The sequence below is a fragment of the Aplysia californica genome, unplaced genomic scaffold (assembly GCF_000002075.1).
Source record: "Aplysia californica isolate F4 #8 unplaced genomic scaffold, AplCal3.0 scaffold00157, whole genome shotgun sequence".
In the NCBI taxonomy this organism is placed as follows: domain Eukaryota; kingdom Metazoa; phylum Mollusca; class Gastropoda; order Aplysiida; family Aplysiidae; genus Aplysia; species Aplysia californica.
In genome coordinates this window covers 340,107-352,791 of record NW_004797427.1, presented here as the reverse complement: position 1 = coordinate 352,791, position 12,685 = coordinate 340,107, and the positions used below count along the sequence as shown (strand labels likewise).

The 12,685-nt window shown below is 37.6% G+C and overlaps 1 protein-coding gene across 1 annotated transcript in view; it reads right to left on the bottom strand.

Moving 5' to 3' along the window:
- LOC101855944 (macrophage mannose receptor 1) overlaps positions 1-12,685 on the bottom strand; it is a 72,969-nt gene that overhangs the window by 18,607 nt on the left and 41,677 nt on the right. The window contains exons 19-27 of the mRNA XM_005097568.3: positions 11,995-12,131; positions 10,421-10,473; positions 9,152-9,227; positions 8,232-8,323; positions 7,679-7,723; positions 5,580-5,758; positions 3,642-3,706; positions 2,606-2,703; positions 811-948 (exon numbers count right to left, since the gene is read on the bottom strand). Coding sequence (XP_005097625.3) covers positions 811-948; positions 2,606-2,703; positions 3,642-3,706; positions 5,580-5,758; positions 7,679-7,723; positions 8,232-8,323; positions 9,152-9,227; positions 10,421-10,473; positions 11,995-12,131 — 883 coding nt within the window. The remainder of the gene's footprint in view (positions 1-810; positions 949-2,605; positions 2,704-3,641; positions 3,707-5,579; positions 5,759-7,678; positions 7,724-8,231; positions 8,324-9,151; positions 9,228-10,420; positions 10,474-11,994; positions 12,132-12,685) is intronic.

The window sequence follows — 12,685 nt, the reverse complement described above, 5'->3', positions numbered from 1 at the left end:
GAGAGAGAGAGAGAGAGAGCCCATTTTGGTTGTTTTTTGTGTATATTGATATTCATCTTTATATGTTTGCTTCTAAATATAATTTAAATTTTGTCTTGTCTTCTCTTCATGAATGTTTTTATTATTAGGAGTTCTTTTCCCCTGATAATGATTTTTTTTTGTGGGGGTGGAGGGTTGTTTTCTTTTGCGGCGAATAATGTACTTTCGTTTGATATTTCGGTACACTGTACCTCAGAAAGGTGGCCGACGCCAGGCAAGTTTTGGCAACAAGAATCTATTACTATTATAGGTGGTTAGCGCAAGTGTGTGTGTGTGTGTGTGTGTGTGCATGTGTGTGTGTGTGTGTGTGTGAATGTATGTGTGTGTGTGTGTGTGTGTGTGTGTGTGTGACTATGTGTGTGTGTGAGTGTGAGGGTTTGCATTTGCATATCACCTGCCCACCAGTTTATTTCCAAGGACACATAATCTGCTGTATAAAATACTGAATGTACGCACCTAGCCAGAGCTGGTCAAAATGGTCTGGTGCTGGTACCTTCACAGTACAAATACCCAAGGCCTGATATCAGTTATGAGACCACTTACAATAGTACTGATACTGAAGTTCTAGCCCCAGGTACCTGTACCTACCCAGCCCTATTGTTAAGACATTTTGACAGGTGTGAGAAAACATTTGAGGTGACAAGTTGACAGAAAAGGGAAGATGATTAACAGACGAGGCTACATTTTGGTCTCCAGACATGTACTTAACCTGACAAACACACAAACAAACAAACAAATAAATAAACAAACAGTAAACAGTTGTAAACTCACAAGAAGGCAGAGAATGGAACCCGGCTGGACATCCTCCCTTGGTAGATGCTGTGGTCCTGGGGGGAGTGGTGTAGTCACCAGGTCTTTTCTTACACACGTAACCTCGCATGTCTTGACAGTGTTGGTCATTCCAAAATGCTGGAGTTAGAGAACAACGTAATGAGTGTGGGTAGCAGTCTCGTGGCTGGGTTGTCACGATTCTCATCCATTAAGGTGCGTATGGGTTTGAAAAAAAGTCAGACCCTAACATAATATCTGTAGGAAAGACACCTCACTCCATCCAAGTGAGATTGGTTACAATGGAAACCCAACTGGTGGGGGAGGGGTCAGTAGTTATTGCCACAGTGGCCTGCTGGTTATACTTTTGGAATCGCAACCATAATGCTGAAAGTTCAAATCCCTTGGGAATGCCACTTTACATAAAGTTTCCATACTTCACCCAGGTGGAAATTGGTACCCAGCTACCGAGAGTAAAAGATCTTGTTAATTTGTTAGTGTTTGAGTATGTGGAATTTGCAGCTATATGCTTCCTGGGAAGCCGAGAATGTTTCTGAGTGTTCTCAGAGGGTCTGCTGGGGTAAGCCTACTCATAGTTGTAAAGCGCATAGAGCATGCTGTAGAGATGCAATTATCATTATCATTATTATTATCAATAGATGTGCTGTTTAACGGTAAACCCAGAAGTTTGAAGTTAACCTGCAGCCAGCATCGTTTTTTTGTTGTTCCCCTAGTGTTTTCTACACCCCCTGATTCTAGGGTACGTAGGACTGAGCACCTGGTCTTCTCGTATAAAGATGAACAATTTTGGAGGTCGTGTGTGATATTTTCAAACATAAAATGACAACTTGTACAGGGCTTTTTTTGGAAACAAAATGTTTCTAAATGTTGTAATGTCTGTTATGACTATGATAAATAGAATTTTTAAAAGAAGGGATAGGCGATATATACATCCAATCTATTTTTATAAATATTATTATCATCATTACAATTTTCATCGTCATCTCTTTTTTCTTCTTCTACTTTTCCTCCTTCAGGTATGATCCTACTATTTGCTTCATTCTGGCTCAGAATGAAAAATTGAAAGAAGAGGAGAGAATGAAGTGGTTAGAAGACAATGGTAATATTCAAATCAAAAGACACAATAAGGATAAAAGGTGTATTTACTCCATCAACAAAACACTACCACAGACAAATGACGGTAGCAAACCCAGCGACAGTGAAAGTGACTTACCGCTAAGAGAGCAGTGAGGAAATAGCACTTAAAGATGGAAAGAGTGGCAAGTAAAAAGTGTATGATTATTCTCACAGGCTTGAGGTAAACTACTTTTTTGGGGTAATAATGTTTTGCAAAAGGAAAACTGTGTTTGGAAATTTTAGTATTTTTCCTCTCCGATAGGAGCCACATGTTTTTTTCTGTTCATTTTCAAAAACATCTTTCCTACTTGAGCTGCATAATAAACAGCACTCAGTGGGACTGAGAATCAAAAGCACACAACACTTAAAAGAAACAAAATGAGGGAAAGATCTGATTTGAACTCCATGTCGTTTTTTCCTCTAACCCTATTGATACAAGTGCCTTTACCCTTCTGACCACCAAATGCACACCTCAGCATGCATGTTGTGGTGTAAATCTAGCGGTCAATTAAGGGAAACCTCAATGTAGGAGTCCTTGGGACTCCAGGGTCATAAGGGTTAACACTTTCAAATAAAATGATTTCCATTTTTAAGATTTGTTATGTGTTCAATCAATTTCTGTTAACGATTTTCCAACCTATGAGGAGGGTTGAGTACTCACATCCAGAGCGGATCTCGACACATCTTTCACTGCCGTAGGCGTCGTTTGGCTCATTGTTTCCCCAACTCACAAATGATAAAGGTGACCCATCTGTCCATCTGTGGTCAGAGATTATGGTTTTTCGTTTTTATTTTTTGTTGTTGTTGTTGTTGAAAAGTTGTGGTTGTGATGGTGGCAATGGTCACAATGGTGATGATGATAATGAAAATGACCAGGACTTAAGCAAAACATTTGAAGTCATTATTAGTCTAAATGTTTGAAGAAGCCATTGACACAATATATATCTTTCAGTAGACTGGCTGCAATGACCCTGCTTGTGAATCTGCGAAGCCGGTATACTTAGGAGGTTATCTCCAGTTCCATTGTTCTGACAGGAAAAATGTGGTACCAGTACATTTTCTCGATGACATGCCTTTTTTATTGTTGATGAAACCACTGGCAAACACTATCACTCGATTTGTAAAAATTGTAAGCGTTAATGTTTTCTGTTCCCATTCACAAACTTTAGATAATTTAATAGGAGGGCTGATTTGACCCTGTCTGTCAGGGTCAAACGGGGCCAAGAGATACATCCCTAGAGGCAGACAGTGGTAGGCCTACTCAATAAAGACAAAATCTCCCCACATAAGAATCAAACTCTCCTTTTTTTGCTTTTGACTTTGAAGTGTCTAACCACTGCACCATAGACGCTGGTTTGGATTTGTGCGATATCGAAGTGAAGAAGTGTCCAAAGTGCTATAATATAATGTGGATTTAATGCTCCTATCATCGCTGTACCCTTGTATAACAAGCTGGACTTTCAAATATATAATCTCCATCTTTGCTAAGACTGAACCAGACAAATGGAGCACATTGAAAAATCTCTGAACAACCCAAGCTCATTGAAGATTTGCACCACGACATCTGCAACATTATCCATCATGATGCCAACTGAAAACTCTGAGTATCACCTGTGTAAGATGTTTTCTCACCTTTAGATTATGAATATACCAATGAAACCTTCAAACCTCCAAACAAGACAACAATTCACACTCACTTGAAAGAGTCCTGATCAAGATCATTGAGGCCGGTCCAGAAGCCGCCAAGAGGGTGTCTGCTGACCTGCACAAAGAGGGAGATGAGTCACAAAGAGGGAAATGTGTTGTGAATGCCAATTTTATGCCTCTACAATCTATCAAAACACAGCCTAGACCATTATATGGTGTTCCCAAGTTGAAACTGAAGGGGGATTTGCTAGTATATTCCTTTTTATAGATAAGAATAGATTTGACAAAGAATTAACATGTTTTCATGTTTTCCTGTAACACATGTGAGATCAATTGAAACCTCCAAATGGAATCCATACATAAGAGACACACCTCATCCTTAAATTTTATGAACTTTGTTAAATTTTTGGGTGTAAGAATGTGATTAACGTACAAAAGCAGCTGAAATGAAAGGCTAGGAAGAAACAACCATTCAAAGAGTCAGTTTACTCATATATGAAATTGACATTAGAGAAGACACAGATGACAAACATTTGAGGTTATATGCCACAAATATTCCCTGAGGATTTGTGACAGTAAGAACAAGACCTCCCCATTCACACTTAAGAAATGCAATATTTAGTCAGACACAGACAACAGAAATGGTGTACATTCAACAGTCAAAATACAACAAAAGATTGCCATCTTTGCCCATCACGGTGTCAGTTTGTCATCAGTCAATTGAAACAAAAAATTGAAAAACAAGCCCAAGGCATTGTAGACAGTAAGTAGAAACTATGTGGGATAATGAGCACACATCTGCTCCAGACAGCACAGTCACTGTGTATTGAGGATGTATGTGCTGAGCCAACATCCATGGCCCCATAAATCAGCTGATTTTACTCTACTGTTCCAGGCTTGTATTATAGGCCTATATAAAACATATTCTTTAATCAGAATTTCATCACAACTCCTTAGAATTTGACCATTTAATAAAAACTCACAAGTGATAAATAAAACTAATGGTTTACTAGTCCATCTCTAATTATGTTCTTTAACTATTTAACTCCACGGGGGGTAAACCCACTACGCCGGGGCCCTTTTTTAGTATCAAATCTAAAACTGACCAAAACGTCATTAAATGGGTCATTCAATCAAAACAAAGGAACTAATTTTGATAGTTTTTCATCTACTGAATGAACTCCCGGTAAAACAGACCTGTTTTTGGCAATTGCCGAAAAGTAATTTGATGCCAAAGTGAATGTAAAGGAATGCGCCTGATGACAGCGGCTCACTCGGACAGGGGCTCCGACCACGAGCCGCTGGGAGCGACTTGCCAGAGATAAAGAATAAACATGTAGAAGCTCACATGTCTTGTCTTTTTTTGTAAAGAAATTTTATTGAATTTCATCTCGTACATTTTTTGTTACATAACTTTGAATAGGATGTATGTGATCTTAATTACCACAGCTAAGACGGCTGTCTTTCCTCACATGCAGTTAAAAAACTATTCCACATATCTTCATTGTGTTTCCACAAACTAATTATTGAAAGTAGAACCTCACAGACAGAATGCTTTGTGCCTGTTGATAGCTCTGTTATAATTTGCAAACGTTGAAACAGAACTGTAAAATTGTCATGACATGTAACCTCACAGGAAGTTTGAGCGCAGGTAGAGTGACCGGCAGCTGACCCCATTCACAATGACCAAGTGGAGTTTGCCAAAATCAACAACTGAGAATTTAAAAAAGAGAAAATAAATAGATAAACAAATAAATAAATAAATAAATAAATAAATAAATAAATAAATAAATAAATAAATAAATAAATAAATAAACAAACAAACAAATAAATAAACAAGCAAACAAACAAATATACAAATATATAAATAAATAAATACATAAAAAAATTTTTTTCTCAAGTAGATAAAGTATAAGTCGTACAAAACTGCATGGGCCTTCTCCAGCCTGAACAGATCGCACTCCCCTACTTCATATCATTCCACTCACAAGAGAAGTAATGAAAGCATTCTCATCATCAGAGCCAATGCTGATGAGATCACCGCCCAAGTCCATACAAGTGAGGCGCGCCTGAAACCAGGTCTTTGTGACATTGTCTCCGTCTGACGGACTTATGTAGTAGCAGAATTTGTTGTACTCAGACCAGGAGGTGTTGCCACATTGCAGAGCTGGGAACAACAGGAAAAGTAGTCATTTTAGTTGCATATGTGTTACGACATGGTGGAATCAGGTGCTCATAAATTTTTGGGCATGTGGAGTTATTGGTATCGTCTGAAAGCTTGTTCGTTTGCCTTTTGGTGGAAAAAATACTCATCTATCTTGAATACTGTGCGAGATATTTGCGATTGAAAGAGGCGTGAAATTAGTGAAAAAACGGCCACCAAAGTTTGGCAACTTCAATAGTTTGAAAATCCTTGAAAACTGAAAATTTACTATTTTGTGTCTTTAATCAACATTTTTCAGATAAATTCACATGGAATTGTGTTTTTAATATGGACATAAACGGTGTTGAGACAAAAAATAAATTCAACAAAAATTGCCAAATTTGAGCAAAAATATCGGTTTCTTCAATTTCATTATTTTGATGAGTGACTGATTTCACCACGATGACCAATATAGATCTATGTTCAACGTCCTCATCAACATAACTTGCATTATTTAGGGGACAGGCGTTTCAACCCTATGTGTCACAGGTAACCCACACCAAGACAAAGTTTAAAAAAAATGTCCTAGCAGATGAATTGATATACTTGATAAAAGAACTCTCTACTTGGGAAGCATAATCATGCCTTCTGTATGTGACAATAAAGTATCTAACCCTTACTCTACAGATGCTGGTAAACAGGAAAAGAGAGGGAAGAGAAGCTTGCATTATTTAAACTCTTATAGACCGGCATTATTTACCCTGGATTCACCGGAATTAAATCATGGCTGACCAAGGGAAATCACATATGTTACTTTCTCTTGTGTTTTTAGTGTGTTTCTCTGTTAGTAATGTACACTATATTATACATCATTGTAAAGGGCATTGAACGTAGAATAAGATTAGTATTAAAATATTGAAATTCAAAGGAAAATGTTAGTTTTGAAGAGTTACATAACATTACGACATCAAAAAAGAGAAAAATGAAAAAAACCAAAAACTTCTTTCCGTGACAAAGTCAGATTCACCACTTTCTACTCCTAAATCTGTATTATCGATAAGTTCTCTCAGTGATTCACTGGCTTTCTCAGAAGTGTGCCTTACCAAGCGTTTACCTGACGACGCAGAAGGCTTATTCTTCAGCATAGTGAAAATTTCAGAAACGACACACGAACTCCAACGCAAAACAAAGCTCAAAACTTGCATCAACGCACTGTAAAGAATTGAAAAGCCCCGCTATTTCTTTACAAACAGTTGATGTGACCTTTAACCCACGCTAAACTCATCGGAGAAAACTAGTATCGGTTTCATATATATTTGTCTTTGAATAAGGAAATAAAAACAACACAGTATGTGTCGTCCCGGCTGATGGCGGTTGGCGGAAACAACACAGTGTGTGTCGTTACGGCCTATAAGAGTTTTAAAGAAGGTGTTGTAGGTATGAACGTTGCTGCAGATTTCTATGCTAACAATCCTTATATGATAATGGTGATGTTACATCTTTATCTCTCACATTGAAAACTATGCTTGCTATTGACGCTGATAATGCCTCAGAAAAGGAGAAATAAATTGACAAAGAAGAGGGAAAATAGTAAGCAGAGGAAGAAGATGATAATGTTAATGATGAACAAGATGGTAATTGTAATGTATGTCTAATGTATGAAATGTAAAAATGGGAAGGAATTATTTCGCGAATGTTGAAATAATGATTCTTTAATATCACAATTATTTCCCCTTCTCGATACGTCACTTTTTGTCTCATTTTGAAATTCACACGAGACTTCAGCGTAAACTAAATACCAATAAAATCAGTTCACCGGCAGGTAGGTAAGAGAGAGGCTGTGTTTTGTCTTTGTTTCAAGTGTTAATCTTTTTATAATGCGAGGCCATATGCAGCCGTCACAGTAAGAATAAACTCTGAGCAATAATTTGACGAGAGACTTACTTGATTTTCCAGTCGGCACAGGCTTTGGTGTTGTGACCACAGCTCCTGAAATGAGAATACAAGGGATGTGAGACCATCGTCACCCTGACTCATTGGGACCATTTTTCTTCAATTTACTGTAAATAAACGTTTGAAGCAAAATTTATATATTCAGTCTAATGTATCTTATTTTGAGTTACACAGAGCAGCACATCAATATAACACCATCTCCCCATATCCCACTACAAGAAAGCAGCAGGAAAATCAAACAATAGAGCAATAGAGTAAAGTAAAAAAAGTGTTACAAAGCCATCATCAAACTTATAGAAAATAATGAGATCACTATCAGCAGAGTAAAGATATCTCTAAGAGGAAGAACCCCAAACTTAAAGTCCCCCTTTGATAAGACCAAGCCAACTCTAAAATATTTTAAGTTCAAGAGAGATTTATTGGGTATTAAAACCAGGGTCATCCACACCATAGAATGATACCATTTATCAACCGAACTGTAAATGGTAAAGTCCTAGAAGAAGAAACTTGGTAGACAAAAGGTCTGAAGCTCTGACTGACCGACCTCTAGGGATCTCACAGATGAAGTTGTGGGCCACGTAGCACGTCTCATCATTCCAGGTGTTCTTCGTCGTGTTCCAGGTGACACAGTCCTCTCTAGAGAAAGGTCAAAGGGACATAGCGATACATGTTTATGTTGGTAGCAGGTAGTGGGGGAGGAGTAACATTATGTAGATTGTCTGTACTCATGTGGTGTTGTGTGCTGAGTGCCACTGGTGAACTTTTGCTCAAATGTATTCATATAGATCAATTAGCATACACAGGTATGCAACTAACAAATCAAATTTCCTTCATTTATCAATAAAAGTGAAATTTTATTTGCAATTTATTAACTTGAACAACTAAAATATTGTGCCATTAAGATTTCTCATCATACTTTTTCAACCTCGTCTGCATTTTTCTAACTCCTTATTCCAAATTAAGCCTGTCTGATCTCTTAACAATGTAGTCTGGCAGTGTGTAGACATCCCAGCCCTCAGAGATAGAGAAGTGACTTGACCGGTAGTCAGAGTACCCTTTATTTAATTTTTCAAATGTTTTGTGCGACACTGTGGGGCATGTGGACCATGCACTGATAAAACGATGAGGAAAAGACAAATTCAGTTTGTGAGACACTTGAACTGATATAAAAGCATTGAACATATCGCACTCACTGGAAACACATAAGGTATATGAGGAAAGGGCAGTTCAAGAACAACCTACATGTACTAAGAGAACTTGAACAGAAAGATGACTTTTCCAGCAAAATATAAATGCCTTAAGAGCATCAGAGAAGAGAAAATAATATGAGAACCATGGTTGGAAATGTCTGCTTCAGATCTAGCATTTCATAATGTTCATGATGCTGTACAGTAATCATGTGAAAGGCTAGGAAGAGCTGGTCTTAACTCAGTGTTTTTATTGAGTAAAAACTGCAGTACTCACTTTCCTCCGTTGTCATTTGGCTCGCCAGGATTCCAGTGTGAGTAGCGGAATGGGGCTTCGTCTTCCCACAGGTATCCTGGTGGTGGGACAAGTGGGATAACAGGATGTGTGATTCTTTGTGTGGGACGGAGGGAGGGAGGGAAAGAAAGGCGGCAAGGGGAAAAGATTTTTAATTTTGTAAAAGTTTTACTGCACATGCAATTCCATAATGTCATTGCGAGTGTTGTAAAACTTTTACCAAACTAAAATTCTTTCTCCTTCCTTCGTTTTTTCAGAAGAAAGAGAAAGAGGAAGAGAGGGAGAAATAAAAAGAGAGACAGAAGGAGAGACAAATTCAAGTAGAGACAAAGAGAGACAGAGAGGGACCAACTTGAGGGATAGGGAGAACAAGGAAAATTTCATATACTCAACCAATTCAACGCAGAAACAACCTCAGTCTGATTCATCATCCATGTAATATTAACATCAGAAAATACATTCTACTTGCATTTGTATACAAAGAAACCCCCACATAATCAAACCCTAATAACAAAATTATACTTTCTGTCGATTGTTTCTTTCAAGGTAGCAGCGAACATCATCCCAAGGAAGACAAAGTTTAAGGTTCTTAATTACACTATCATGCTTTTTTTTGGTGCATTTGAACTTGAGTTCTTCCTTTCTGTTTTCAGACTTTCAAGATCACTACCTCTCCTTTAAGATACTACATTCAACAATAATTCTCAAGAACAAAGTTTATATGTGTATGACATAAATGTTTGCCTGAAGTATAGAAATAAGTAATTTTTAAAATGGATTCCCCACCTATGTGAATGAAGATACTATTGGTGATGGATAACTCATAGCATAGAGAAAAGGAATGATTGACTGATTATTTTGCATACGCTAATGACACAATAGTTTAGATAATTTTGGAGGCAGGCTTCTTTGATCCTGCCAATCAGGGTCAACCCAGACTAAACATGATATAGCATCACAGTAGACAGATGGAGAAGCTTGATAAAATAATATCCTAGCCTGGCTTTTAAACTACAGGTGCTGGTGGAGATGACAGAGACCAACGAGAGAGAATACGAATGAATGAGGACTGCAGTTGATTGATATGACGAAGAACAGTCTACTTGCCAAGAGAAGTTGGAAAAGAGCTTTCCATTGTGAAGGCCTTTTCAAAACAGCAAAAACAAAAGGAAAAAAATAACCTGTACAGTTTTGTTCAGTACTGTCTTCAGATTGAAATTAAAACACAGAACTACGAAATTTGCAACAAACCTCCTTCAGTGCTGCGGTCGCTGAGACCAATCCAAAATGTGTCTTGCATATTTCTGAAATTGAGATGATAAATACATACCAGGGTGCATTTGAAAACTTCTGTTTCTCTTTAGAATACAATATCATAGATTTAACATCATGCAAAAGAGGGAGCTCAGGTGTGGCTATTCGTACAGGCGATTGTCTTGGACAGATGGTCATAAGAGCAGGTGTGAATAAATTTTTGTCCTGGGAATTGACTTTGTTCAATATCTGCAGAGAACATTTTGGTGGGGAAGAAAACTCAGGGCATATCATGGATATCAGATGTATTTGTGTACAAGATTTCAGTTTAGCACGTTCATTAAAAACGTATGGAGTTAACTTGACCCTCCCCCACTTTACCCCATAACATACAGCCCCACTGTGTTGTTGGACCTCTATCCCCATTGCCAGAGCCCATGTCACCTTCACTCAGAGTTCACTTTCCCGCAACAACAGTGCAAGGAAAGGGGGGAGGAAAGATGGGGTGAGGGGAAAGAAAATGGTATGAATTTAGAAATAATGATAGGACTGTTGAGGTCATCCAGGCTTACACATTTTTAGGGATCAATGTACACAACACTTAAGCTGTCATAAAATAGACATGTTGACGATATCATTTTAACCCTTCCAGCCCCAAGCGCGTATATTTTCAGCAGCGCTTGTACCTCCCTCCGTCCCAAGAGCGTATATTCTCAGTTTCGGGGGGGAACCGAATTCGCGCATTTTTCGAAATTAGCGAACTTGATTAAACTTTAGATTTCTTATTACTTGTTCATTTATCTTTAAAAATTGGTATATGTTATTATCAAAGCTACATTACAAAGATACTACATCACTTTTTAGAAATAATGCCTCTTTTTCTGAAATACTACTGTATTGGCTGGGACTGGGGTTAGGGAGTGCACAAAAATGGCTGGGGCTGGAACTGGAAGGGTTAAAAAGACTTGACAGAAGCTACTTTTCAAAGAAAATTAAAATCATTCAAAATAGTCAGAAATAAAAAGGACACTTTCTAAATGGCAATACAAATAATTATTTTTGGAATTTCACGTTATGGTAGGAACATTTCTAAACAACAGCAATTATAATTGGACAGAGTTATGCAGTAAGCAACAAAAGTTATTAATACCGTAGTTTCTTCTTCTCTTTTGATGTGGTTCACAACTTCAGCATTGTAAAAGAAGCAAAGAAAATCGTTGCTGACACCAAACACCCAATAAATTCAGAATAGCAGACATCTATTATATTTATATGCCCATACACCTCTAGGTATATGCTTCTATTAATCTATGTCATAGTTTTAATTCCATGAGCATTTCTTTGTGAGAGAAGTAATAGAGTTAAGTATATTATTGTTATTATTACAGTTATATACTCATATGAACAAGGACATACACATACAAATAAGCACAAGCAAAAATACACACACACACACACACACACACAAAAACGCATACAAAAACACACACATACACATACGGCCACACAAACACAAACATGAACACATACACATGAAAAAACCCCCAAACAAACACATTGTTCAAACGTACTTGACAACACTCCTCCTCATCCAGTTCTCAAAGCCTCTGTTCCTGACGGTGGCTAAGGTACCGCCGGTCCAGAGGCTGGCACAGTAGTCTCTAGCATCATTCCACGTCAGCATGTTGTCCATTGTCATTTGGAAGGCCTATAGATATAGACATAATGATAACTAAGATGATGATGATGATGATGATGATGATGATACGATGATGATGATCATTTATTTTTTTCTCAAATACTATGTTCCTGATGAAGCCTTATTGGCGAAACGATGAACTGTGAAAAATATATATTTTTGGAAATACAACAAGGTCTTAACTGTTTTAATACCTTCTTTATACAATGAAGAAAAAGATGATGATGATGATGATGATGATTTTATTAAATATACCTAACTCTATTCTAGTCTTCAGTTTTTTTCTGTTGTAAAAATTACAAGTCTGTGGTAAGACTTTTACCTTTTGGCTGACCTTTCTTTGAGCTATTGAATTATCAACCAGAGCCGCGGCAAAGTCAACCCTAGCAAGGCATTTTTTGAAATTTTTATATTATGAATGGATAGACAACATAAGAACTTGGACTGGCCCGATATGTCAGAATGTGCAACGGAAACTCGCGACCATGAATGATGGAGGGTCATTGCACGTCAAACTATGAGGCAGAGATGACACCTCCAGGTATCCAGGTATAGTGAATGTT